The sequence below is a fragment of the Tremella mesenterica genome (genome assembly GCF_000271645.1).
Source record: "Tremella mesenterica DSM 1558 unplaced genomic scaffold TREMEscaffold_12, whole genome shotgun sequence".
NCBI classification, from domain to species: domain Eukaryota; kingdom Fungi; phylum Basidiomycota; class Tremellomycetes; order Tremellales; family Tremellaceae; genus Tremella; species Tremella mesenterica.
Window position 1 is genome coordinate 553009 of NW_006711236.1, and position 23677 is coordinate 576685.

At 47.1% G+C, this 23677-nt stretch overlaps 10 protein-coding genes across 10 annotated transcripts; 7 read left to right on the forward strand and 3 right to left on the reverse strand.

Moving 5' to 3' along the window:
• Positions 1-377: 377 nt before the first annotated feature.
• On the reverse strand, positions 378-1298 carry TREMEDRAFT_64889 (uncharacterized protein; the record flags this gene model as incomplete). Its single annotated transcript, XM_007007077.1, has 3 exons — positions 378-495; positions 1045-1120; positions 1145-1298. 3 exons carry the CDS (start codon positions 1296-1298, stop codon positions 378-380), a joined length of 348 nt encoding a protein of 115 aa, XP_007007139.1.
• Positions 1299-3151: 1853 nt separating this feature from the next.
• Positions 3152-4207, forward strand: TREMEDRAFT_64890 (uncharacterized protein; the record flags this gene model as incomplete). Its single annotated transcript, XM_007007078.1, has 5 exons — positions 3152-3189; positions 3371-3508; positions 3650-3892; positions 4017-4087; positions 4134-4207. The coding sequence occupies 5 exons, from the start codon at positions 3152-3154 to the stop codon at positions 4205-4207; spliced, it is 564 nt and encodes a 187-aa protein (XP_007007140.1).
• Positions 4208-5289: 1082 nt separating this feature from the next.
• Positions 5290-6951, forward strand: TREMEDRAFT_57638 (uncharacterized protein; the record flags this gene model as incomplete). Its single annotated transcript, XM_007006990.1, has 5 exons — positions 5290-5345; positions 5392-5470; positions 5516-5546; positions 5614-5907; positions 6055-6951. Coding segments are annotated over exons 1-5 (1244 nt in total), but the record flags the coding sequence as incomplete, so codon positions are not given.
• A 1132-nt stretch (positions 6952-8083) lies between these two features.
• On the forward strand, positions 8084-8723 carry TREMEDRAFT_57639 (uncharacterized protein). Its single transcript, XM_007006991.1, has one exon. It carries the CDS (start codon positions 8144-8146, stop codon positions 8594-8596), a length of 453 nt encoding a protein of 150 aa, XP_007007053.1. The 5' UTR covers positions 8084-8143; the 3' UTR covers positions 8597-8723.
• Positions 8724-9398: 675 nt separating this feature from the next.
• TREMEDRAFT_15754 (uncharacterized protein) lies at positions 9399-11655 on the forward strand (the record flags this gene model as incomplete). Its single annotated transcript, XM_007006896.1, has 3 exons — positions 9399-9925; positions 10493-10679; positions 11416-11655. Coding segments are annotated over 3 exons (954 nt in total), but the record flags the coding sequence as incomplete, so codon positions are not given.
• Positions 11656-13136: 1481 nt separating this feature from the next.
• Positions 13137-13505, reverse strand: TREMEDRAFT_64894 (uncharacterized protein; the record flags this gene model as incomplete). The annotated part of the gene is made up of 1 exon (XM_007007079.1): positions 13137-13505. The coding sequence occupies one exon, from the start codon at positions 13503-13505 to the stop codon at positions 13137-13139; it is 369 nt and encodes a 122-aa protein (XP_007007141.1).
• A 1496-nt stretch (positions 13506-15001) lies between these two features.
• TREMEDRAFT_64895 (uncharacterized protein) lies at positions 15002-17226 on the forward strand (the record flags this gene model as incomplete). The annotated part of the gene is made up of 6 exons (XM_007007080.1): positions 15002-15132; positions 15267-15306; positions 15419-15578; positions 15710-15746; positions 15939-17132; positions 17175-17226. The coding sequence occupies 6 exons, from the start codon at positions 15002-15004 to the stop codon at positions 17224-17226; spliced, it is 1614 nt and encodes a 537-aa protein (XP_007007142.1).
• Positions 17227-17451: 225 nt separating this feature from the next.
• TREMEDRAFT_34314 (uncharacterized protein) lies at positions 17452-18732 on the reverse strand (the record flags this gene model as incomplete). Its single annotated transcript, XM_007006935.1, has 3 exons — positions 17452-17842; positions 18024-18492; positions 18588-18732. 3 exons carry the CDS (start codon positions 18730-18732, stop codon positions 17452-17454), a joined length of 1005 nt encoding a protein of 334 aa, XP_007006997.1.
• A 1007-nt stretch (positions 18733-19739) lies between these two features.
• TREMEDRAFT_64897 (uncharacterized protein) lies at positions 19740-21033 on the forward strand (the record flags this gene model as incomplete). Its single annotated transcript, XM_007007081.1, has 2 exons — positions 19740-20669; positions 20704-21033. 2 exons carry the CDS (start codon positions 19740-19742, stop codon positions 21031-21033), a joined length of 1260 nt encoding a protein of 419 aa, XP_007007143.1.
• An 818-nt stretch (positions 21034-21851) lies between these two features.
• Positions 21852-23595, forward strand: TREMEDRAFT_69948 (uncharacterized protein; the record flags this gene model as incomplete). The annotated part of the gene is made up of 11 exons (XM_007007164.1): positions 21852-21872; positions 22030-22084; positions 22132-22208; positions 22327-22485; positions 22595-22630; positions 22680-22838; positions 22882-23046; positions 23095-23111; positions 23152-23229; positions 23272-23363; positions 23435-23595. The coding sequence occupies 11 exons, from the start codon at positions 21852-21854 to the stop codon at positions 23593-23595; spliced, it is 1020 nt and encodes a 339-aa protein (XP_007007226.1).
• Between the last annotated feature and the right edge of the window lie 82 nt (positions 23596-23677).

Below are 23677 nucleotides of genomic sequence, written 5' to 3' on the forward strand. Positions count from 1 at the left end.
TATCAGTTTTAGATGGCGTCGTCATGTGTCACAATGTGATGTTGGATTGGAACATAAGAAACGACCTCAATGGGTTGACTGGGAATGGATGATCTTATACGATTAGAGGCAAGTGGTTTCGTATGGAATAAAACACTTCCTTTGACCTTTATTCACTGTTTTCCAACGACCGTCTGTGACTGAAACTCCCATCTGACAATCCCTACTCATTCATGTGACCATTTGATAGTTGAGTTGCTGAACCAATCGAATCACAACGCACATAACTTACATATGATCTCACATCAACGATACAATATGTAATGGGGTATGAGCATCCAGTCACCAAATCGCCATTTTTTATCTTCCCCCCGATTCGTACACGTCGGTGGGATAAACTAGGTGGCTATATCGTATGCTACGCAGACTTCGCAGAGCGTGTCTTCATTGTGGAGAGATGTTTTGAAGTCTGCTACATCATCCATTCGTCTTTGTCGATCTCTATCGTTTCTTCGGCTATATGGTCAGGTCCGTTCGTTCGTAGTCGTCCGTGAGGGCTCGCGTAGCTCTTCTCGGCTTGGGCTCATACTATGGAGTAGTATACAATGTGTAATGGTGAGGATCATGATTGTTCTTCCTAGAGGTGGTTCTGCAGATTAGCGGGGAAGAGGTCACAGGGCGAAACTGAATATGGTATCGAGTGGGCGGGCAAGGGAACTATTCATCGGATCACACGTATGCATCTCTTAATCTTCCCTCTAGTCTTTGGAGTAGTTTATCGGTGCTAATACCCCCTTACCACGTTAACTTCTCCATTGACCAAACATCCTGAGATCGCTGACTACAAACCCCGGAAGCCCAAACTCTCGTTTCTTCCAAACGACAATCGCAAAACCTAGAATTGTAAAAAGGAAGCTTGGATAAAGGACACACATGTATAATGGAACAACCTGACGATCTCCCCCCATCCCCCCTCAGGTCTTATCACCAAATATCTCAACCTAAATGACCCCAATCCCCCTTTCAACTCCGACTCCGATTCCGATAACAAAGGAACGTACTCACATTGTCATTTCTCGAATATGAAAGGAAATAATTCTGGTCAATTTCCATAAAATCCAATTCCTCTTTTCTTTCTTCACTCATACGTAGTATTTTGTCTCACCAGCAACTACACCTACCCAACTCAAATCTCCTACCAGCTTGACCAAAAAAAGCCTCTGGCCGTTCTCGTAAATTTCTTCATCGCCGCCTCGGAAATTTTCGCCGCGCCGAGTTAATAACCTTTCCTCAGGGATTCCCACCTGTTCAGGGTACATCACAAAGAACCAAGGGGCTCAAGGGGAAAGAGGAGGAGACCCGAAAAAACGGTAAGTATACGTGCCTGTATCTCTTTCCGCGTGGGCACTCGTACGTATTACAATTTTGTCTCACTTTTCGGTTTCTCCGTCTTTCCCGTTTTTGCCTTAGATTACTCCTGGTATTTCCATTTTCTCTGTGTTTGTGGGGGATTTACTTTTACTAGGGAGCGTGCATTCGTCTTGGCTTGACAGCGTTACATCAGCTGAAATACTTTGATACCGAGGAGTTTGTAATTGTGTACGGAGGGAGGTATGACGATGGTAACCGGAACTACCGGTCGATCATTTTTTAAAGGTGGCATGACCTTTAGGCGATACCGATGGAAGGGGGAAGAGGAGAGAAGAGAGGTTTAAAGAAGAATGATAGTGTAGGAAGAGAAGGAATCGTAAGCTGATGGAAAAAAAAAAGAATACGTACGATTCCCAACATCATTTTATTTCCTTTCCGATTCAATTTGATCCTTGCCACCCATATCATATCATCGTTTTCGTGGATCTCATCGTTGAAAAACTACATCTTGGATCAAGATCAACGACTTTTTTTTATAAGATCAGAAGATAAGAAGAGAAAGAACCAAGTCGATATTTTGGATTTCTTTCCACTTGAGGAGAAAAACGAAAGATAGGTACGGTACCTACCTTTGTAATTAGAACCTTGTCAGAAAACCAAAAAACGTATTTTCAACCGACTTGTCCGAGTGTCCGACACCGACTCCGAGTTAAGAATCTCGGCGTGACATTTTATTCCCACATACTCTATAGTCCTGTATCTTGTCAACTTTTATCTATTTTCGGTTGACCTAAGAGGGGAATTAGAGAAAGAAATAGTTATTGAAGAATACAATCAAAAAAGATTACGGATCAGTTGTGGTGCAAGAGGATAAATTATCACCATCAAATAATAAAGGTATGTTTTTTCTCCACTTCTTTTACTCATTCTTCTCCTCCTTCTCATATTCCTCACCACGCGTGGTACTTGTTGAATATGAGTCACATGCTTCTTTCGGGTATCGGATTTGATTTTTACTTCCATCTCTCTATCACGGAAGGAAAATAGTGATAGAGTGTAAGGATGATTTCAATCCCTCAAAGATGAAATGTTCAGGAATAAGGGGAATATCCCAAGGTATCACTCACTCAATTCTTTTCTCTTTTTTTTCCCATGACAAGTTTGGTGTAACTATGAAACGTCTCATCATCACACGGACATACGGACACACGGTTACACGGTTACACGGATACTCCAATAAACCACTTTGGTACCTATCACCGCCTCTTTCCTCATCAGTCATGTGCTTCATTCTCTCTTTGCTCCCATAATCTTTTCGATATCTCTTGATGTTCTCGACTTTGAGGGGGAAAAAAACATCCCTTACTTTCAACCTCCCTTGCACAGGTCTCTAAATCATTTCTTTACTTCAGCCTCAATGAAGGAAACCCCCTTAAACTTCCCCGTCACTAAGCTACCATTCAAAACTCGTTTCGTAACCTCCGCACGGCCTTTGACCCTGTATGCTGTATACCCCCTTACCCCTTACGCCGGGGACGCCCCCGTGTCGAACCTTGTCTTAGTTGATTAGGTCGGTCATTGAGAAACATAAGCCCAAAACCCTAAAGTCGTCATGCTAGTCGAAGAGACATGTGTATCATCTAGAGACATTCGGGGATGAAACTTATATCATGACAGATTTGAGATTTTTTTCAAAATTACACTCATAAAAGCTTCCCCACCTCCCTCTTCTCCTTCCCCTTCCCGACCTTCGCTCTCACCATCAGAGTCGGGTCCATGCGACCGAGAACAGGCAGACGATATGAACTTGGGTGGGATAGATTTCGGCGCTCTAGATAGGTGAGTGGTGTATCTAATTTCATGATGCCGTCCCCTTTTTCCTACCCTAAATCATCTGAGTACCTGGGTCGTTATGATTCTATGAGAGGAATGGGGAGAGGAAGAGAGGAAGAGGTGATGGGGTCATCGTGAATGAGTTTTAGGATCACGGAGATAAATGATTATCAAGCTGACAAGGAAGAACATACCGAATAACTCCGATCCAACAGCCAGAACGATCGGCGGCTTTCCACAACTCTTATCTCTCTCGATTACCTCTAGCTCCATGTTTGATCCTTCAGCTCGATTGTTGGGATTCAGATGGTGATCTTGTCATTCCGTAAGTCATATTTTTCCCACTCGATCACCTCCTCCCCCTGTTCTCGAATAAATCGACTGTTTATCGTCCTCCTACGTTCAGCTCCCGTCTCGTCCCTCCTCTCGTTGACCTAGATGCAGTGGGGTAGAAGTTGATCCGCAGTTACGAAGAGCTTCCCTTTCTGGTCTGTCACCTCGAACTCCAAACTCCGTACGGTCACCCTGCAGGCATGACGATATCTCCGTCAGGTGAACTCGTTTCAATGTTGTACGGCACACTCGTGGCTGCTCCCGCAGAGATGGACGACGACTCGGGGGCGCAGGGAATATATTTCGCGTTTCCCGATGTGAGCGTACGGTACTCTGGGACTTTCAGGCTAAAAGCGAGTTTGTTGCGAATAACGGGGTATGTTCTTGTTTCTCTTGCCCTTGGCTACTTCCATACGCCCATCTGTTCCGATCTTTTGACCGCATAATAGGAGCGAGTTTCGAAATACTATCCAACGATGAATTCGTATGCTGACAAACAGGGGACCACCTCTGAACACGTGTTTCACCGAACCCTTTGATATACTGGAAGTTAACAATTATGTCGCCCCTCGTACGTCCTTCATGACATCTGGATGTCAGCCAGCTGATAAATGTAGCAATACCAGACCTCACACGACATTTTGATTCTCAAGGTGTCATCCGTTTCGGTCTACCTCGCGCCGAATGGTGATCCCATTCCAAAACTCTCTACATCTGATCTCATCTTGACGCCCCTCACGACCCCTTACGACAATCTGTCTTGTTTTGTCTTCGAAAATAACATTCCACTCGTAATACCCACACACGAATTTCCCCCTTGCATGGTCTACCCCATCATCACAATATAAATTGTATACAGTAGTCGTTGTGCATTAGTACACAAATATAGTCGGTAGTGGAGAATAGTTGAGAGGCGTGAAATGCATTGAGCTTATTGACTGTTTACGACGTTGAGTCGCCGTAGGTGATATAATATGGTTCGAGTACGAGTTTGTGATGCACCCTGAATCTGGTGCGGTTGTGCCGTGTGCCTAATCCTGGACTTGTACGAGTGTTGTATGTAATTCTGGTGCTGTGCGGTAGTTGAGCTGTATTCGGGATGTCAGACCGGACAAGAGCGGGATACTGGAGAAAGATTGAGGGCTTTGGGGAGAGATTATTGGATGATTGGCCAATGGGCCGGTTCACTTTGGACCAGTATCAGACTTTCGATGTCGAAGAACCATCGGTTCTTCAGGTTTTTGACGAGCTTGAAGTTCTTCCAATTTCTTCTCACGGGCCATACCAGCATCCCGTCTGGCCTTGTTGAGTGATGCATAGACATATGAACCTTTCTGTCAGCCGGTGCTTCAGCGACTCTCGGTACACAGTTCTCCTTCTACAACTCTTCTGGCAGAGCCCAACTGGTGACAAGAGATTAATGAAGAAGAGAGAAGGAAAACTCACCGAGCACAAACACCATCCCAAATGCCGCCATTCTTCAAGTCAACATCAAATCCATACACGAGAAAGAGAAAGAACAAACGGCATGGTGAAATCTTTTATACCGATAGGAGGCATCTTTGCCTTATTCCAGCAGATTGATGCGTCACTAAGATACGAATAAAAAGTGGAAAAAGCCAAGGCCCCAAAAGTGAGAGTAGTAGTGGGGTGTGAAAAAGGGAAAAGAAAGGGTCAAGTTGAGTGACGTTCCACTCCCGCGATTGATTTCTTTCCGCCCCTTTTTTTCCTCTTCAACCTTGTCAACAACCCTTCTCTTCTCTCTTTTTGTCACTTTGTCACTTATCATCATTATCAGTGCACAAGATGGGTAACGAGATTCTTTTCAAGTACGCAATCAAATCACCATTGAAAGGATCATAGAGCTGATGGTAGTTCCCCGGCATTACACGCCCTTCAAAGACGTCAACTCGTTTCCTTGTCTAAACGTTATGGTCTCAAAGCAGGCGGCAAGGTCAGTTCATTGAGTGTCTATATGACTTTCAGCTGAATAATTTAGAATATCGATATGATACAACGTCTTAAAGACCGTACGTCTCCTCTTCTCTGCAAGAGCGATGAAAATGAGAATAAGAGAGTTGATTGACTGATAAACAGTCGCCGCGACCCTGGGACCAGACGGTCTCACTTATATCCCTCCCTCAACTTCCAATTCCACCCTCTCTGATGGACATCGTTCACACACCGCTTCACCTACACCAGGCGAGTGGGTAGAGAACCTTCCTTCTGAAATGAACAAACAAACAAGGGAGAAACGTACTTCGGATCAATGGGAAGTTTTATCGGAATCTGGCGCAAGTCTCATTTCACCCCAAAAGGGAATACCGAAATCGGATAGTGTACGTTCTTGGAAAAGTGCTGGGAATGGTGAGAGTATGAACGAGTTTGGTAGTGAGTATACGCCCTCTGCCCGTCCATAGTCACCGCTCTACATTTTAGTTGAGTCACTTTCTTCTGGGCTACCAGAGATCGTATATCTGTCCGCTCAGCCCTTTGAGTGTAGGTTCAGGAGAGAAAAGAACAATGCTGATCATACAGTGGAAGTGGACCCCAACGTAGATGGGAAGAAAACCTCCAGTGTCAATTCTGTCAAAGCATTAGCTTCTTCGATCAAACGTACTGCCTCTCGTCATTTGCTTAATTCGAGAAGCGCCTCAACTTCCTCTCGACTCACTGCAACTCCCCAACCTACTTTACCACCTGACTATCCCGATGAACCTCAAGAGGAAAAGGAACAACTGAACGACCTTACACTTCCTTCTCCCGCATCTACCGTAGGCGTCCCAAAGAGACATTCTACCATATCCCTTCTCGAACGCCCGAGTACGATTCGTCTGGTCGTTTCCCCTACTCCCACCCCAGGACCTGATGGCGACGACGACCTTCCCTCGTTTCCAATTGCCAAGAATATACATAATCTCAAAGAACGTAGATCCATGGCTCCAATCCGTTCCCCACAAGGATCATCTACAGGAGTAGGGAACACAGGGCTGGGTCGGAAATCTATGCCAGCTCTATCGGCGAGTACTTCAGCAAGTCTTTCAAGTATCTATCCGCCCCTTCCTGCTCTGCAACTGCCCAAATCAGCGACGTATACCATGCCCGGAGATATTCCGCCTGTCCCTCCTCTGCCACCTATGATATCTTCATCTTCTTACCTGCCTCCTTCTGTGACATCGCCAACATCGAATGAGAGGTCAGGGTTGCCCACACCTAAGGGTATCACTAGGATGCAGTTCTCGGCGGCTGCTCAGGCCGTATTACAGGAGATGAATGCGAAATTACCTCAAGAGGCTCAGTTGAAAAGCCAGGAATTACTGAAAGGGAAGAATGCAGTCGTGAATAGGTTGGTTAGTATCGACTCATCGGTTGGAGAGGGCGGGTGGGGTCTGAGTATGAGTGCGGGAGGTAAAGACAGGTACGCTCAAGCACATCAGAAGGAATTCGCCAAGTACGTTTTTCTTCTCTCATGTAACCGCACTAATGAGTGTAGGATGCGTTCAATCTCCAAGATGGATGGCGCCACTTCCGATGGGATGACAAGACCTACTTTGACGGGATCCACCGCTGCGGCACCGAAGCGGAAGTTGGAGTCAAGTCTTCCGTCCGCTCCGAACGGTGCGCCTTTGGTGGGAGACGACAACCGGCAGAAGAAACGAGCTAGAACTTTGGGTACTCCGGCTGCCCCGATGAGTGCCCGACGTCAACAAGAGGCGAGAAGTAAGAGAGACAGTGTGAAAGGGAAAGGTCAGCTTTCTCACTCCATAAGAAGTATTCAACTAAAACGACAGGATCCGGTCTCTCTTCCAAGTTCAGTTTCCTGCGAAATCTTCGCAAGACTCCTATCAAACCCTCATCATCCCATACCGAGGAAAAACCTCTGGCATCTTCGTCAAATTCGACCGTCACGAGCGGATTGAAAAGGAGCGGATCCACACTTCGTCGATTATCAACAGACTTTTCCACTATGGTCAGCCGTGATCCATCCATTCCGGAAAACATCGCTCCGCCTACTCGTACCTCCCGAGTTCCCCCTCCTTCATCTGTTTATTCCTCCACTTCATCCGGACAAGAGGGTAAAGAGGCGAAAGATAGAAATCGGTCTTCATCGGCCATGACGATTCTATCTATGAAGAGCAGTGCAACCTCTCGATCTTTGTCTCGTCCGCCTATTCCGGATTTCGGTCCTGCCTCCATGACCAGATCAGGATCTACGAATGGTCTTTCGAACATGCGTTCATCGGCCTCGGCTTCTGTAAACACCTTGGGTCTTCCGAAAAGCTCTTCCGTTTCGTCATCTCTGCAAAGAAAAAAGAGTCAAGCGGACGCTTTGGCAAGTGCTCGACCAGCTCCTCCACCCCCTGCACCTGGCATCATCGCCCCACGTGATCCTCTTCCCTTTGTGTCGACCAAACCCACGGAAAAGGCCAACAAGCCGACAGACAAAGTTGTGGATCTAGCGGGAAGTACTAAATCCTCAAAACGAACTTCTACACTTTATCAACCCACCGCTTCCTCGTTGGCTCGAATGCAATCTACCGTTCGACCTCCCTCTTCTCGTCCATTACCCAAGCCTCCAATCTCGAATTCTTCCTCTCATATTCCTCCTCCTACTAAACTTTCCCACATGCCTTTATCCATGCAATCCCCTCCAAACGTCCTCGTTCAAAGTCAAAACAATATAATGACTCAAATCACTTCTCCGACCCTTATGCAACCTCCTAAACTCACCACTACGTCCCCGTTCGGTCAAGCATCATCCAGAGGTAATCTGTTTGAATCAAACTTTCATCTCACCCCTTCTTCCATCCCTGTCCCGACTCACAAATCTTCCACTCATTCGCTCAAAGCGCGAAATACGCCGAGTAAATCTTTAGGAAACGCGGGACGTACGCCCATGAAGACTCGTTCGGCAATACGACACAAGACGTCAGGATTGAGCGCTGTGAAGAGTAGGGGAGATCCGAAGGATGAGATGGAGGTAAGGGCTAGGAGGTTGGAGATTCGGGCAAGACAAGAGAGGGTAGCAGAGGAGAGGGAATTGAGGGCAATGTTGGGTGAAGATGTTGATATGAATTAAGGTTATGGAACACAAGTCTCTCCTTGTGCTATGTACATCATTTGGGATTGTTAGGGAATGGTGAAGGGAGGTTTCATATAGGTGAGCAGTATTGCGTATGACTTCAATGCATACATACACGTCATCACTGCCCTCTGACATACGTCACTGGTACCGATGCTCATCAATAATCAATTCTGTTCATTGCTTTGAGTCGATGTGGTGGTATTTGCGTACACAAGGGCTGCTATAATCGAAAGTATGAGAGTCGGTAAGACATGACGCGAGAAATATTCGAGCTCCTGGAGCCTGTCCTTTTGATCATTTGACATCGCCGATGCATAATCTTTCCCAGATTCAAGATTCTCCTTGATTCTACTATGGACCTCTTGTAAGCCGGTAAGAAACTCTGTATGACTGATGTGGGCGGGAAAGTTTTTCAAAATTTCGTTGGTAAGTGCCTGTGAGAAGGTCTCCCCTGAGGCCCTTTCATCGTCCTCACGGCTCAGGAACCAGGCCTGAAGAGTGGTAACGTCCGTCCCCTACCATCGGGTCAAACCCCCCTTCGGGTCAGCGAAATTTTTGTATCGCTTTTGATCGTGATCGATGCATTTCTTCTTCTCTGCCTGTTCACTCGTCTATCATGCAGGCCACTCAATCAAACTTAGAACTAGCCATAGATGCCTATCATATACAGTTACTCCGACCTAAGAAAGATCAACACTCTATCCGCCAAATTGCTGCCGAATTCTCTGTCCCTCGTTCCACCCTTACCGCTCGTGTACTACACAATCAACGTGACCGACAAACTGCTGCTGCACCCCTTCAAGCCCTCACCCCTACAGAAGAAGACTGTCTTGTTGACTATATCAAGCACAACACACTTCTTGGTCAATCTCCCACTGCCACTCTTGTTCTTGAGGTTGCTGAAGAACTTCGCCGGAACCGTCCTCTCATATCTTCCTCCTCCGTCCCACTGCCCTCTCTTGGTCGCAACTGGATCGCAAAGTTCAAGAGTCGTCACCCTACAGTCAGCAGCACTTGGACACGTCAAATGGAAAGAGCTTGCTTTGTGGGAACCGGAACTGATCGGATGATCCCATGGTTTGCCGAAGTAGGATCATTGATGGAGAAGAACCACTATAAACCATCAAACATCTTCAATATGGATGAGACCGGGTTTGGTATTGGAACTACACAAGCATCACGAGTGCTTGCAGTCTTTGAAGGAGATGGAATACGAGGAAAAGCGTGGAAAACAAGTCCTGGACGTCAGGAATGGGTTACAATAATTGAGTGTATCTCGGCGGATGGGGAAGCGCTTCCTCCAATGGTGATCTTCAAGGGGAAGTCCGGATTCTGCTCAAATTGTGTCACGAGACCAACTAACCAGCATTGGGACGATATAACAGTGCCCTTCAGAGACAGTGGTCTAAACCATTGCGCTAAAAGGCCTATTAACCGGCGGTTACTGCATACCGCCGGTCGCTGGTTAAATACCCAACCCATCCTATCACTATCACTATCAAACTGTCTTGTCACTTCGTGACATTATGCCTTCCCTTTCAGCCCCATCTGGGGCCCCAACAGGGAAGGGTACGATAGGCCGAAAACTTTCTCCGAGAGGGAGGTTTTCCAAGTAGGGACTGAATTCGACCCAGCCCACCCTGGGAGTCGAACCCAGGATCCTACCCGTAACCGCCGGTTAATCTGTCACGAGACCAACTAACCAGCATTGGGACGATATAACAGTGCCCTTCAGAGACAGTGGTCTAAACCATTGCGCTAAAAGGCCTATTAACCGGCGGTTACTGCATACCGCCGGTCGCTGGTTAAATACCCAACCCATCCTATCACTATCACTATCAAACTGTCTTGTCACTTCGTGACAAATTGGCTCCCCACTCTTCCTGATAGTCGTGTTGATGGATGGCATTGGTCCTATAGTAATAAGGGCTGGTCAAACAACACTCTAGGATACGAATGGCTCAAGGATGTCTTCATTCCCACAACCTCCCCTTCAACCACATCATCAACACCCAACAAACCTTCCGACCGTCGCTTACTCATCCTTGATGGTCATGGAAGTCACGTACAAGCATGTGTCATTGCGCTCTGCATTGTCACGGCTGTCGAACAACTATCTTCTAGTAGACCGACGGTCGACGAACCTCGGCTAACTTGACGCTTCTAAGTCGATGTCTCACCCAACCAGGAGGGCGCAGACGTCGAAAGGAGTGTAACTACGGCGTACTTCGGCGTAGTTACTCTAACTGAGGTTTTATTCTACTGATGGTGATGTATCTCGATTGTATATAGCTATCTCTATGTCTTTCACTACTGACAACAATCAAGGATCGCTGAAGAACTTCAGCGATCTTCTCAGCTAATATTATCTACTCCTCCTAGACGTTCATCCAACCCTCTCGCGCTTTGACGTACTTCAACGCACTTCGTCCAACTTCCCCGAGCCCTCGGCCATCCTCTTCCTCCTTCGACTAACTCCGCCTAACATCGCCGCACTTCTGCTCCCATTGTCCCTACTTAGCCTAACTCCGCCTAACATCGCCGCACTTCTGCTCCCACTGTCCCTACTTAGCCTAACCCCGCCTAACATCGCCGCACTTCTGCTCCCATTGTCCCTACTTAGCCTAACCCCGTCTAACTTCGCCGTACTTCTGCTCCCATTGTCCCTACTTAGCCTAACTCCGTCTAACTTCGCCGTACTTGGTGTCAGAAGTCCTGAGTTACGTGTAGAGTAAAGAGGTTAAGGCGTGATGGGGTTTTGATGGCCAAAGGAGGGTCATTGTTGGTGGAGTAATCGAGGTGTCACGACGTAGTTCGTGACATGCATGCAGCACAACATCGACCTCGTAGTCCTTCCCTCACACTCCTCTCAGGACACACAACCTCTTGACATTGCGGTATTTGCACCCTATAAAAAAGTTCTTCGAGATGAGTCCGATAAATGGGCAAGACGTACTACTTCAAATATTCCAAAAGGTTCATGGGCGGACTCCCTCATCTTAGCTCGAACCACTGCTATGACCTCACGTAATATCAAATCCGGATTTCGAGAAAGTGGTCTATGGCCCTTCTGTCCTGCACACGCTTTCCCTGACATGTTTTCCTCGCTTTCAAACTGCCCTGTCACCCCACCTCGTGCAATATGTCGGACCCCTCTTACCTCAGTTTCCGACCGTAGTTCAGAATTTATGCGACAACATGTGACAATCTTACGGACTCCAATCAAAAATCATGTCGCAGAATTGCTCAAGGAATGTTTAGAAGGAGAAGTTGCTAAAGCTCGGGTTGTGGTACTGGAGAGGGAGATCAGGGAATTGAGAGAAGGGCAGGAATTGGGGAAGCGGAAAAGAGCAGGACCGACAGTTCAGAACTTAAAGACACATCATTTCACTACCCAAGAAGTATTGGAGGCTGTCCAAGCAATTGAAGCGGAGAGGGATGCGAAGAAGAAGAAGAGGAAGAAGGGGAAGAGTAAAGTACCTTCTGGGGGTACCGGAGACGCTGGCGGATGTGCAGAGGTTGAAGAGAATCGAGACGATGAGGACAATGAGGAAACTGAGGAGGAGAATCCTTTTCTTACGAGTGTCTAGGTGAGGGTATGCATCCACATAATAACTATGATTTCAATCGATCGATGGGTTGACCCGAAGGGGGGTTTGACCCGATGGTAGGGGACGGACGTTAGCAATCACACGTCCTCCTGCGGACATTTCAGAGGCTCCACTCACTGACCCCAATATAGCCTGCACCCTTGCTAGCGTGGCTTCACGGTCCTGGGGCTGGATGCTCGACCACTCACGGAATCCGAGCCTCTCGCAGATTCCCGACACTTCTTCAGCGATCTGCGCACTTGTTTCTGCCTTCTCCGACATGGCTTTCAATTGTAGTCGTTGATGGTTACTGATCAATGTTGGTTGGTTGGTTGGTTGGTTGGTTGGTTGGTTGGTTGGTTGGTTGGTTGGTTGGTTGGTTGGTTGGTGAGAAGTTGTTTAGAAGAAGTGTGGGGGAAATCAGACCAAAATCGAATTCTTATAGCCTGAGTACTGCTCACAGCCCCATAACCAAGTGGCAGATTCAACAACTGAGTTGAAGGTAGAATAGAAGGGAAGTGTGAGAATGTGGGAAAGTGAGAATATGAGGATGTGGGAAAAGTAGTCACGGAAGAAAGGTTCTTCTGAATTTCTACCTTCGAGTCGCGTCTTCGATTTAGGAGTTCATGGCCGGGCGGGCACCCTTCGAGCCGTCTAGCCGAGTGTCTCGATTTTGTCGAGACTACGCGGCGGTGTCGGGGAGTCGGAGTCGAGGGAAACCTCTGCAAACAGGATATGAGTCGTGGGGTGGATTTATGATATCGATTTGGACTGGAGGTGAAGGAGAAGGCGTATGAACCGAAACACGGGGATTTGACTGGAATGATGCTGATAGAGTATGTAGTCTGTCTGTACAATATCATGAGGAAGAATCTTCACTTCATGCATTTCAACCAAAAATGTCTCATGAAAATTCACATCCTAAGCGCTTCGACCCATTGCTTTCACTCGGGATCTTGTAAGTTGCTATCAGAGCTGTGGTAAAACTGCCAAGCACCATAGCAAATCCCCGCCAACGTAACAAAACCTAATACATTATAGCCAGTGATGATTGGCATGTGCTTGATGGTGACTTGCAATTGACCATCCTTTGTGGCATGAGTTACAACACCTAGTCTATTGATGTCTTGAATTGAGTCGATACCCATGCAGTAGATGTTCATTAAATCCTGTAGACTATCCAGAACAGGCTTCTCCCGTTGTTTGAACAAGAAGGTTCTTGACAAATCTGTGATGAACTTCTTGATTGTTGGGGGAATATTTGGATATTTAGATAGTTCCGATACGTGACTGATCGAAACCTCTGCCCACATGATGTTCAGTTTCAGTCGTTGTTGGTAGTCGACTTAGATGTGTCAAACTGAGGATAGCTTGAAGCCAATATCAATAGGAAGCGCAGGGGCAAGCATAGCATAGTTACACGAAGAGAAGTCAAGCGGAGTGTGGAAGTGAAGAGAAGGTGAGAAAGTGGGGGATAGAAAAAGGGTGAGATCGTGTGAACCATGCACCGCCTGCCCCGGTCTAGCCATTTTGGTCGTTTTCGAATCATGTCCCCAAGAGGGAGTTATAGAAGCGTGAGAATCAATCCAATCGTGAGAAGAAAGATGTCCGTGTGTAAAGGTGAGTGATAGTGTGAGAATATGACTTAGAAGGCGGGTGGATGGGTCGATGAATGGATCGATAGGTGTGGTGCGAAACCTCGATGTGGAAACTCACTTTATCGTTCACTTCGAACGTCAGAGTTGATTCCCTCCTTTTTCCGACACAGCTCCTCGAGTTGCCCATCTCCAACCTTCCCCTCCATTTACTATCCCATGCGAGAGGACGATGTTGACCGCTGAAGACGCTCCGACGTTCATGTGGTTGTAAAGTGTTCGAATGCCGTTTGTCGTTTTGTAACGGCAGACTTGGTGTCTGCGGAACGTCGGTGTTGTCGCGGGCGAGCGGTATTCTCGGTCTATCTTGGTATTATTGACGATTGATGATGTATCGTAGTTGAATTTCCTCGCCGATTGAATGTACTTGAAGTCACCCCCTCACGTAAGTAGCATACTTGTATCGAGCTCAGAACCCATAAAGAGACGTCGCTCGAGGATCAATCGGATAGCACATGACAGCGTTCGTTTCACTTAGGGAACTGCCCATGAGTAGACTCTTCTGCCGATGTAAGATCCCTGAAGTTGAATCGGTAATCCTCCACTGGGCGGTGTTGACCTGTGGTAGAGATCCTCTTGAAACAAACGAAAGTCAATTTGTAGTCTCATCGTCTTGTAGCGGAAGATGAATCAGTGCGGATTGATCAGCAGCGTTGAAAGCGAGAGTGTTCATGTAGCAGCGTGAAGTGAATCACGTTGTTCCATTCTGATTCAATCGAGATGTAAAGATCAAAGTCGACGAGAGAAGATAAAGTCATGGATGTAAAGACGAAGGTCGGAGGGAAAAAGAGGCACTGGCCGAGGTACTGTTACCGGGAGTGAAGGAAGGGATGACAATGACATCATCCATCATGGTTCGACTTCCTTTCCATCTTTCTCGACACCACAACATGACTGCGTGTTTAACCGCAACAGGGGTGACGGGGGAAGGGAGACGGGACCCCTTCTTCTTGTAAGAACTTGAGGGTGCCTTGGAAATATCGTCATACCCCTCAGCTCCAAATACTGTACTGATGAAATTTCCATCAACTAACAAATTCTCTCGTTCTGACCTCACAAGTATCCTTCCTTTCAAAAAGCAGCTCGAATTCGTCTCACGAGGTTGTATCCCCGCTCGTTCTACACTTATCTCTATTCGTACTGATTTTTACAAAATGATACTCTCTATATCATATACTTTGGGATTGCTCATGACGTTGGGGATGGGATCAGGAGGGAAGGGGGTGAAAGGGTTTGGGTTTAACACTTCGACACCTAATCAATGTGGACAGTGGACTGTTCAATGGTGGGTCTTATCGTTACACACCGTTCTACATCATACACCATCCTTGTTCTCAATCAGCTAAGGTACTCAGTGTATACCGTGGAGTTGTGTGGAAGATTGCACAAGGGCAAATCAGGCCAAGAGCTAACGAAAAGGGATGGTGGAACAGCACCCTTCGGACTACTCCTGGTCCCGGTGAGTCTCCCCATACCATTCCCTCCCTTCCAGAACATCGAGAGTACATTATCAAGAGTCATTGTATAGGCGAAACGAAGAAGGGATTATACAGGAAATGGACTGAATTTAGACCATCACCGTCAATTCCGGCAAGATCATCAACGTTACCATTCCCTCCGACGCTTCCAATTCGTACACTTTCCAATTGGATGAACCTTCCGGATTGGAATTCATCGCTACCATGTGGGATTCGGGAGGTTGGGGAACAGGAGGTACCACTGATGTTCTGAGTGAGTCCATATCTCTCATCCTATCTCCATGCCCTACACACATGAAAAGATTATAAGACGCTACACGATCAGATGTCCATCCGAATGAATGAATATTTGGACTGAGAAAAGTGGAGGAAGCTGACGATCAGCTGTAGGATCATCCTCCGACTCTTCATGTCTGACCAGGTAAGCCTCTCCCTTGGTCATACCACTCCACCTGATCATATATTCCCAACCCCAAGGTTGAACACCTCGCAACCTCACTCGACTCTATCAGAACGCATTGATGACATTCTCTTCATCCACATCACCGTGTGTTGGCACACATCACACAACATTTTCGTTACTTCAGTTGTTGATCGAACGACTAATACCCAGTAATCTCAACTACGACTTTTTCTTTTCTCTCGACCCAAACTCTAATCCTTCTCAATGTTCAACCACCACCATTTCTTGGAATAACAATATTACTCTCCCCGTAGAACTTTACGGTCTCATACCATCCGGTTCGGCTTTTTCCCTTCCTATACCTCAAGGTGGTTCTTATACGTACGATTGGACAGTTGATATTTCTTCCGGAACTCCATTCCTTCTACTCATGTCCGATGCTGGACAATATCAAACTGGTGGTTCAACATCTTTATTAAAAGTACAAGATGGTTCTACAAATTGTATGAATTCTTCTTCTCCAGGACTTTCAACTTCAACTTCAACTTCTTCTTCATCTATTTCTTCATCCTCTACTTCTACGGGAAATTCCGCCAGTAGTTCTAGTTCAATAACGGGAATAGGAGGTTCTTCATCTGGTGGTAAAACTTCCACCTCATCAGACCCTGATAATAAACCTAAATCTAATACTGGGGCAATAGTGGGAGGAACAGTAGGAGGAGTAGCTTTTATAGCTTTTCTTTTCTTACTTGCTTTATGTTGTCTTAGAAAAAGAGCGAAGAGAACTTCTGAAGAAGGTGCGGATCCAGCTGTGAAATCTTATGGTGTCGTAGGGGAAAAACGTAGACCTATGGATTTATTAAGTCGAAGACAAGGAAGTGGTGAGACTGATGATGGTTTATTAGGAAGAAATCAAGGTGAAGTGGGAGGAGGAGTTTATGAACCTTCTCCATTTAGATATCCTTCTCCACCTTTGAATTCTCAAGAGAGGGGTAGAGCACCACCTAGTAGTTTCAATTATCTCAGTCAAGGGGATAAGGGTACAACGGGAACGTTCAGTGGAAATCCTCAAAACATCCTTTCAACTCAACCTTCCCTTCCGCCAGGTGCTGAAGCAGGAGTGGGGCCAGGAGCCATAGGAGCAGGATTGAGCATGGGTATGGGCGTAGGAAAACAAGGAGGAGGGAGAGGAAATGGTATTTTGAGAGAAAGTGAAGATTCCGATCGAACGGCAAATACATATTCTTCACCTGGACAACAACAAACAGTAGGACAATCGGATGCCGCCACGATCGGTCATGGGATTGGAGAGAAGAGGAATTCGACTCAAGTCAGACCTTTACCCGATGTCCCGAACGACCGACCGACCACTTTCGTCCAACATGAGGATAGTGGGGAGATAGTGTGAGTCTTTCTAGTGTCTTCTCATCAGTCGCTAACGAATAGTGACTTGCCGCCGAGATATGATCAACTGCGGACTAGGAATCCGGACGTCTAAATTGTCCACCCTTGGCGCTTGGGAAACCCGGGGGGTGGGGATGTTGTAGATACTGTCAACGGATACATGTGTTAATAAGCTTCATGTTAGAAACTAATAGTATGTATACCTCTCAACAATCGCTACCGGATTCCCTTGTTGCATAATCATTGTTACATTTATCTCCATTGTTCCCCGTGCGTCATGGGCCTGGACATGTGTTTCTTGAGGTCACAGCCGAATCGCTCACATCTTCACCTCATACCCAACTTTCTCCTTCAATACCCTCACACTCAAATCCCACAACTTCCTACCCAATTCCTGATCCTGGCCTTGAGCACTCTCCGTGTCTACTTTGCCGTCTGCTTCGGTGAAATACCTTCCCTGAGCCTCTTCTCTTCTTTCTCCGACTGCGGGACTTGTTCCAGCCCACAACGCCGATTCAGCACCTTGATCAGGCGTCATGAATGCCCAACTTGCTACTACCTCCAGAGCTTTACCAGGAAGACCGTAAACTTCAGTGGCACCTTGTTGTTGTTCCGTCTGTACCGCTCCAGGGTGAACAGAAAGAGCAAGGATAGGAGTGGGGGAAGCCAGAGGGGGAAGGTGATAGGCTAGTTGGCGAATGAACATAAGACTATTAGTTAGCACACATTCACATGAACCTTGGCACGACAGGTCTAGGGTCTCAGGCCGGAATGAGGATGAGGGACGTTGTGTGATCGAGTGTATCTCAAGTCAAGGGCGTTTGGGGAGGACTACGGTGATGATCAAAAGTTGCAAAGATATGGTCTGATAGGCAGGACTTTTGGACTTACTCGAAAAGCTTCGACCTGCCATACAACTTGGTCGGATCCATATCCTCACTATTCATTTCTTCCAAATCCTCACATTTGATTTCACTCGGAGCCGCTCGATGCAATTCACTAGATTCCGCGACGATCCTCGTGGTCCATTTTTCGTCTCCCGTCTTGGTCTGTGCAGTCTCGCGCATCTTAGGAAGCAAGCCATCAACCAAAACCATATGAGCGAGAACGTTGACACCGTAGTGGTTCCCAATCCCATCGTTCGTTTCGCCATAGGGAGCAACGCCAACACCAGCGATAAGGTAGAGTATGTCCAACCTCGAAAGAGAGGATGAGAGGGTCTTGGAGAGTGAGATGACATCGGCTAAAGATCCGAGATCGATCGTGTGATGGTGAAGGAGAGAAGCGGAGACGGAAGTTGACTTGGTGATCTTGTCGATAGCTTCGCGAGCATGGGCTTCGGTAGAGGAGAGAATGTGTACTGAGGGTCAGGTAAAGCTCAAACTGTTTAACGCAAAATTCGGGATAGCCCAAGCAGACGGAAGGAGGCATGCAAGGATTGAGAGAGATTCTCACCCTCACATCCCTTTTGTGCTAGAGCACTCACTACCTGTTCTCCTATACCTCTGGATCCTCCAGTAACCACAGCGACCTTCCCACTGAGATCGGGGATATCCTCCAGTTTGTATCGATTGGAAAAAAGACCGGCGGGACGGACCATCTTGGCTATGGAATCCCCTAGCACTGTATTGGTATTACGAGTTGATGAAATGTCCCTCGGAAAGATCGAGAAACGAGTCCTACTTTGTCAACTTTGATATCATATGTCTGAAGTATCTCACCAGGTGTTCTTTCTGAGGATGATAGGAAGAAGACGAGGGGAAAAGAGAAAGAGAGACATGATGTACTTACTGTTCTTCGAGAGACGTTCGTCGATGTCGTGCATGTGGACGATGACCTCACTTCGATCGACGGATCGACGGCCGACGGTCGGGTATGAGGGTCGTCTTCATCGATATTATTGATGTCATCGATATATACTGCTGGCCAGCTGGCCTGGTATGCTAAGGTGGTACAGGAGTACATCGTCATCGATCCTGGCCCGCATCGGTCCCAACTTGGATGACTCGTCGGTCATCAAATTCTAGAAAGTTGATCGTCGATCGTCGAGTCGTCGGTCCCGGATCTTCATCAAGTTGGAAACGAGCAAAAGGACAAGGGGGATAGATGTAAGACAAGGGATGCGAACTGGGAGATGAGAAGGGGAAGAGAGAGAGGGAGGGAAGAAGAGAGAGAGAGGTTCAAGGTGAAAGAGGAGAGAGCGGAAAGTCATATCACGTCGCTCCCTTGTACTCGAGTCGTTCGATTTACTCGTATCTCACTGCACAGGAATCCGGATCAAAGGTTTCCCTGAAACCCTTTTGGTTCTTCTGGAAGGCATACTTAGTGGGTTTAGGTTGTTATAAGTGACTTTACCATCCTTGACTCCTCCATCTTCCCCTCAACAACAGTCTACTACTGATTGTGTTGCCACCCAAGTACACTCATTTTCAAGTGTAAGACTATCCATAACAGGACCAGTAAGGGGTCAGTCTGATCTCCTAGCTGCTAGCTGCATGCTGAATCACATGTGGCCCGTCTTCCGGGCCGTGGCCCATGCTCCATGCTCCATGATCCACTCTCCGCTTTGCGCTCCTGTGCCATATATGCTGATATGCCAGGACTATGATGTCTGAACCAAGTAGTGACATGTTCCGCCCAAGTAATGTGAGAAGAGTTTTCCAAAGAATATCTGATCACATAAGTTGCAAAACATCTAACAAGGGAACCACCGATATCACCAGAGGTAACAATTCTGACAATCACTCTGAGATATCAGAGACAGAGCTGACTATTGACAATGTTGAATTTGTTGAAAAAATCGACCCAAAATCCTTTGATGACCCCCAAACAGAAGACATTGACAAAGAGTATGACCCTCTACCTCTTGACCCAGGGCTGAAAATCTATCCCTCTTTCAGCACCACTGCCTTATTTGAGGCGACTGGTGTAATGGACTTGGATTTCGACGAGGAGGGCGACTTCCCTGAGGACTGGGATCCAAAGGTGCATATACGTAACACAGGGGGCCCAGAGGATGTTCGTGAGGTTGCCCCTCGGGGGGAAAGTACTTTGTATTTGGAGGACAAGAGTCGACTTGCACTCAAAGTCACTATAACATATTTTGAAACAGGAAAATGGAAAGGCCAGGACGTATTGGCATTACTGTGGAGAGTATATGTGTTTCAAAAGGACAATCGCCAAGGCGTTGAAGCAATTAGCATCAAGTTCCAAATTTCTAATCCACGAAGCACCGAGTCGAAGAAGAGTGTTCTTCCAACATGGGTTCACAGTATCCCGCAGCGTTTTGAAGGCGAAGTGACGCCCGAAGTTGTGGAAAAGAAGATCAAGATCGGATTGAGAACCGGTTTCAATGTGGTTTGCGCTGCTGATGCCAGTGCTGAAATGAGCCGAACAAGTACGATGACCAAAAAACATTTCCTACGTATTGAGTCTATGACCTATGAATCACCTCAAAGAGAGAATGAAGACGACACCAGCATTCTTTACGTCTCTGGAGTATCTGCCAAGGGGCAGAGTCTTCCATCTTTTGCAGGTGTCTGTTTTGCTTCGCTCGGGCTCGAAAACCCAGACGGAGGGAGACCTTGTCATACGTGCCACCACAAGGACTAGATATTGGAGCAAGTGGGAAGGGTTCAAGCGTTGGATGAGTTTCGGACAACAAACTTCTTTTGCTCGAGTTGTTCATACCAACAATCTACCAGAATCAGCGCTTGGTGAAGCCAGACTCCCTTCCAAAAATTTTGATGAAGTAAAACATGAAGTCTGGGCGGAACACACTGGCCTAGCAAAGGTAATGAGGGAGACAACCACGACTACAGGGACCAGGGAGACACCAAAACCATCAGAGACGGCAGAGTCCGGGGAGCCTAATGGGACCGAGATCCAGCTAGGTGATTGATCTATCAGCTTTATGATCGGTGGACTCACCTTCCTGCCTTATAAATGTGATTGGCAGCTCGTACCGAAAGCACCGTGATCTAGGACGGGATTTCTTGGTCGTGTGATGTACCATCATCAATTGAGACACATAGTAGTTCCACCCTACTCCCCACGTATAGTAGATAAGAAGAGAGATTATGGAACGAATGAATGACATGAGGAAAGGATATATTTGACATCGTCATACTCTCTTCCTCGCCACATGCTCACGATGGATGATCAGTCCAAAGTCTGAATCATCCAAAAGGCCAGGATCATCGTCTCATGTCCGCCGAGCAGAGAGAGACCTTTCGACGTTGCTGCCTGCCGTAATCTTCTTCAACATCTTGGTCACATTCGGTTCCAAAAACCGCTCTGCCGATGCGGATCTCCCAGAGACATACTATGACCTCTGGGTGACAGGTGCTGAACTAACCTTTGTAAGGATGTTCTAGATCCACCCATGGCAGATCGATTGACGACGCGGTGGACCACCTCCACCGGCCCTTCTATGCCACGCTCGGGATTACCTCGGCGATTCTTCCCCCTGGTAGGCTTGGACGCCTCTGCTAGCCAAGTGTCCATTCACGATTTTGACATCAATCACCCATCTTACATCTCACCACACCTTCTCATATTCGATATAACCATCACGCGTCAGGGTTGGGGCTCCGGGATTCCGACGACCTAGTGACGTGCTGTTCTCTGTTCATCTGTACTTCTACGGCTCGGACCGGAGGGTGAAATCAGGTTCGAGGGGATTTCGACACCGTTCAGACTGAGAGGAGATACATAATAATGTCGGGAAGCAGAAGTGTGGTGAGTTGACTGCTCACTACTCGTGTGCTGTATCTCTTATCCCTGTCCGAGATAGTTCGATCTATGGGGACCTGCTCTTCCAGGGACCATAAGCTCAGGGAAGCCGACGAGGAGGATGAAACACGCCACGAGACAATGGAATGAAGCTGACTCGTAGGCAAGGGTGTATGCGGATGTCAACGAAAAGATGGGCAGGTCATGGTGGGATTATGGTGAGCTATTCATTAAGCTCCTGAGGGTTTGTGCGGCTTACATGTAGACAATCTGGTGGTACAATGGGGCGTGCAAGACAACTATGAGATAGTGAGAAAGGTGGGAAGAGGAAAATATTCAGAAGTGAGTCGGTTTCCCACACCTTGAATTTCTCTGTGGATTGGACCCCATCTTTTGTCTACTCACCTGAGTGGAGGACGGTCCTATGCCAAATCCTCAGAGCCAGACTGACACTTCTCAGGTGTTCGAATCCATTCATCTACCCACAAATCAGAAATGTATCGTTAAAGTCCTCAAACCCGTCAAGAAGAAGAAGATCAAGAGAGAGATCAAGATCCTTCAAAATTTAGCAGGAGGACCCAATGTCATAGGTTTATTAGATGTAGTCAGAGATGCGCAGGTGAGTCGTTCACTACCTGGTTCCTCTCCCATCTTTTTTTTCTCCTTATCCATGGCTTTCTCGAGCTCTCGCTGATTTGACCCAAGATACGGTCAAGCTAACACGGCAGTCAAAAACACCATCAATAGTCTCGGAATATGTCAACGTACGTATGCGCTCACCGCTGTTGAATGGACCAACGGGACTGATGACAGAACACCGAGTTCAAAACCCTCTACCCCAAATTCAGCGATTTCGACGTCCGATTTTACATCCTCGAGCTTCTCAAAGCTCTCGACTTTTGTCATTCCAAAGGCATCATGCACCGGGATGTCAAACCACATAATGTTATGATTGATCACGAAAAGCGACAGGTTAGTCTTTTCTGTGTCGGGTATCACAATACTGAGACACTAGTTACGATTGATAGATTGGGGATTGGCCGAGTTTTACCACCCCGGAACAGACTACAACGTTCGTGTAGCGTCGAGATATTTCAAAGGTCCAGAATTGTTAGTCGATTTTCAGGAGTATGATTACAGTTTGGACATGTGGAGTTTAGGGTGTATGTTTGCCAGTATGGTCAGCTCGTCTCCTTTACCGTACGCGGCATGACGACTGACTCTTCAGATCTTCCGGAAAGAGCCGTGCGTGTTGCCCTATGAGGAGAGGTCAAACTAAGTGTAGATTTTTCCACGGACACGATAACGCAGATCAGTTGGTCAAAATCACCAAAGTGCTGGGAACGGATGAGCTCTTTGCTTAGTGAGTCCGAGGGAAATGTTCACGACATGAGCTGAGCATCAGTCTTGAGAGATACGAGATTGATCTGGATTCTCAATTTGACGACATACTTGGAAGATATCCTCGTAAACCGTGGTCACGATTCATCACCTCTGGTGAGTTTGTCCGCCGCTCTGCACCTCGTCATATTCCAAGACAACATTGGATCCGTTACTGACTCGCCCAGAAAACCAAAGATACATCTCAAATGAGGCCATCGACTTTCTTGACAAACTTCTGAGATACGATCATCAAGAGCGACTGACGGCGAAGGAAGGTCAAGACCACGCTTATTTCGCACCAGTCCGCGAGGCCGCCGCACGATCACGTTCAACATCAGTCGCATAAGACAAGTTTGTAAATGCCAATCTCCCAGCTCTCTCTGCTCGTCTCGACAGGTCCATCGATCATCGGGTTCACCCACTACACC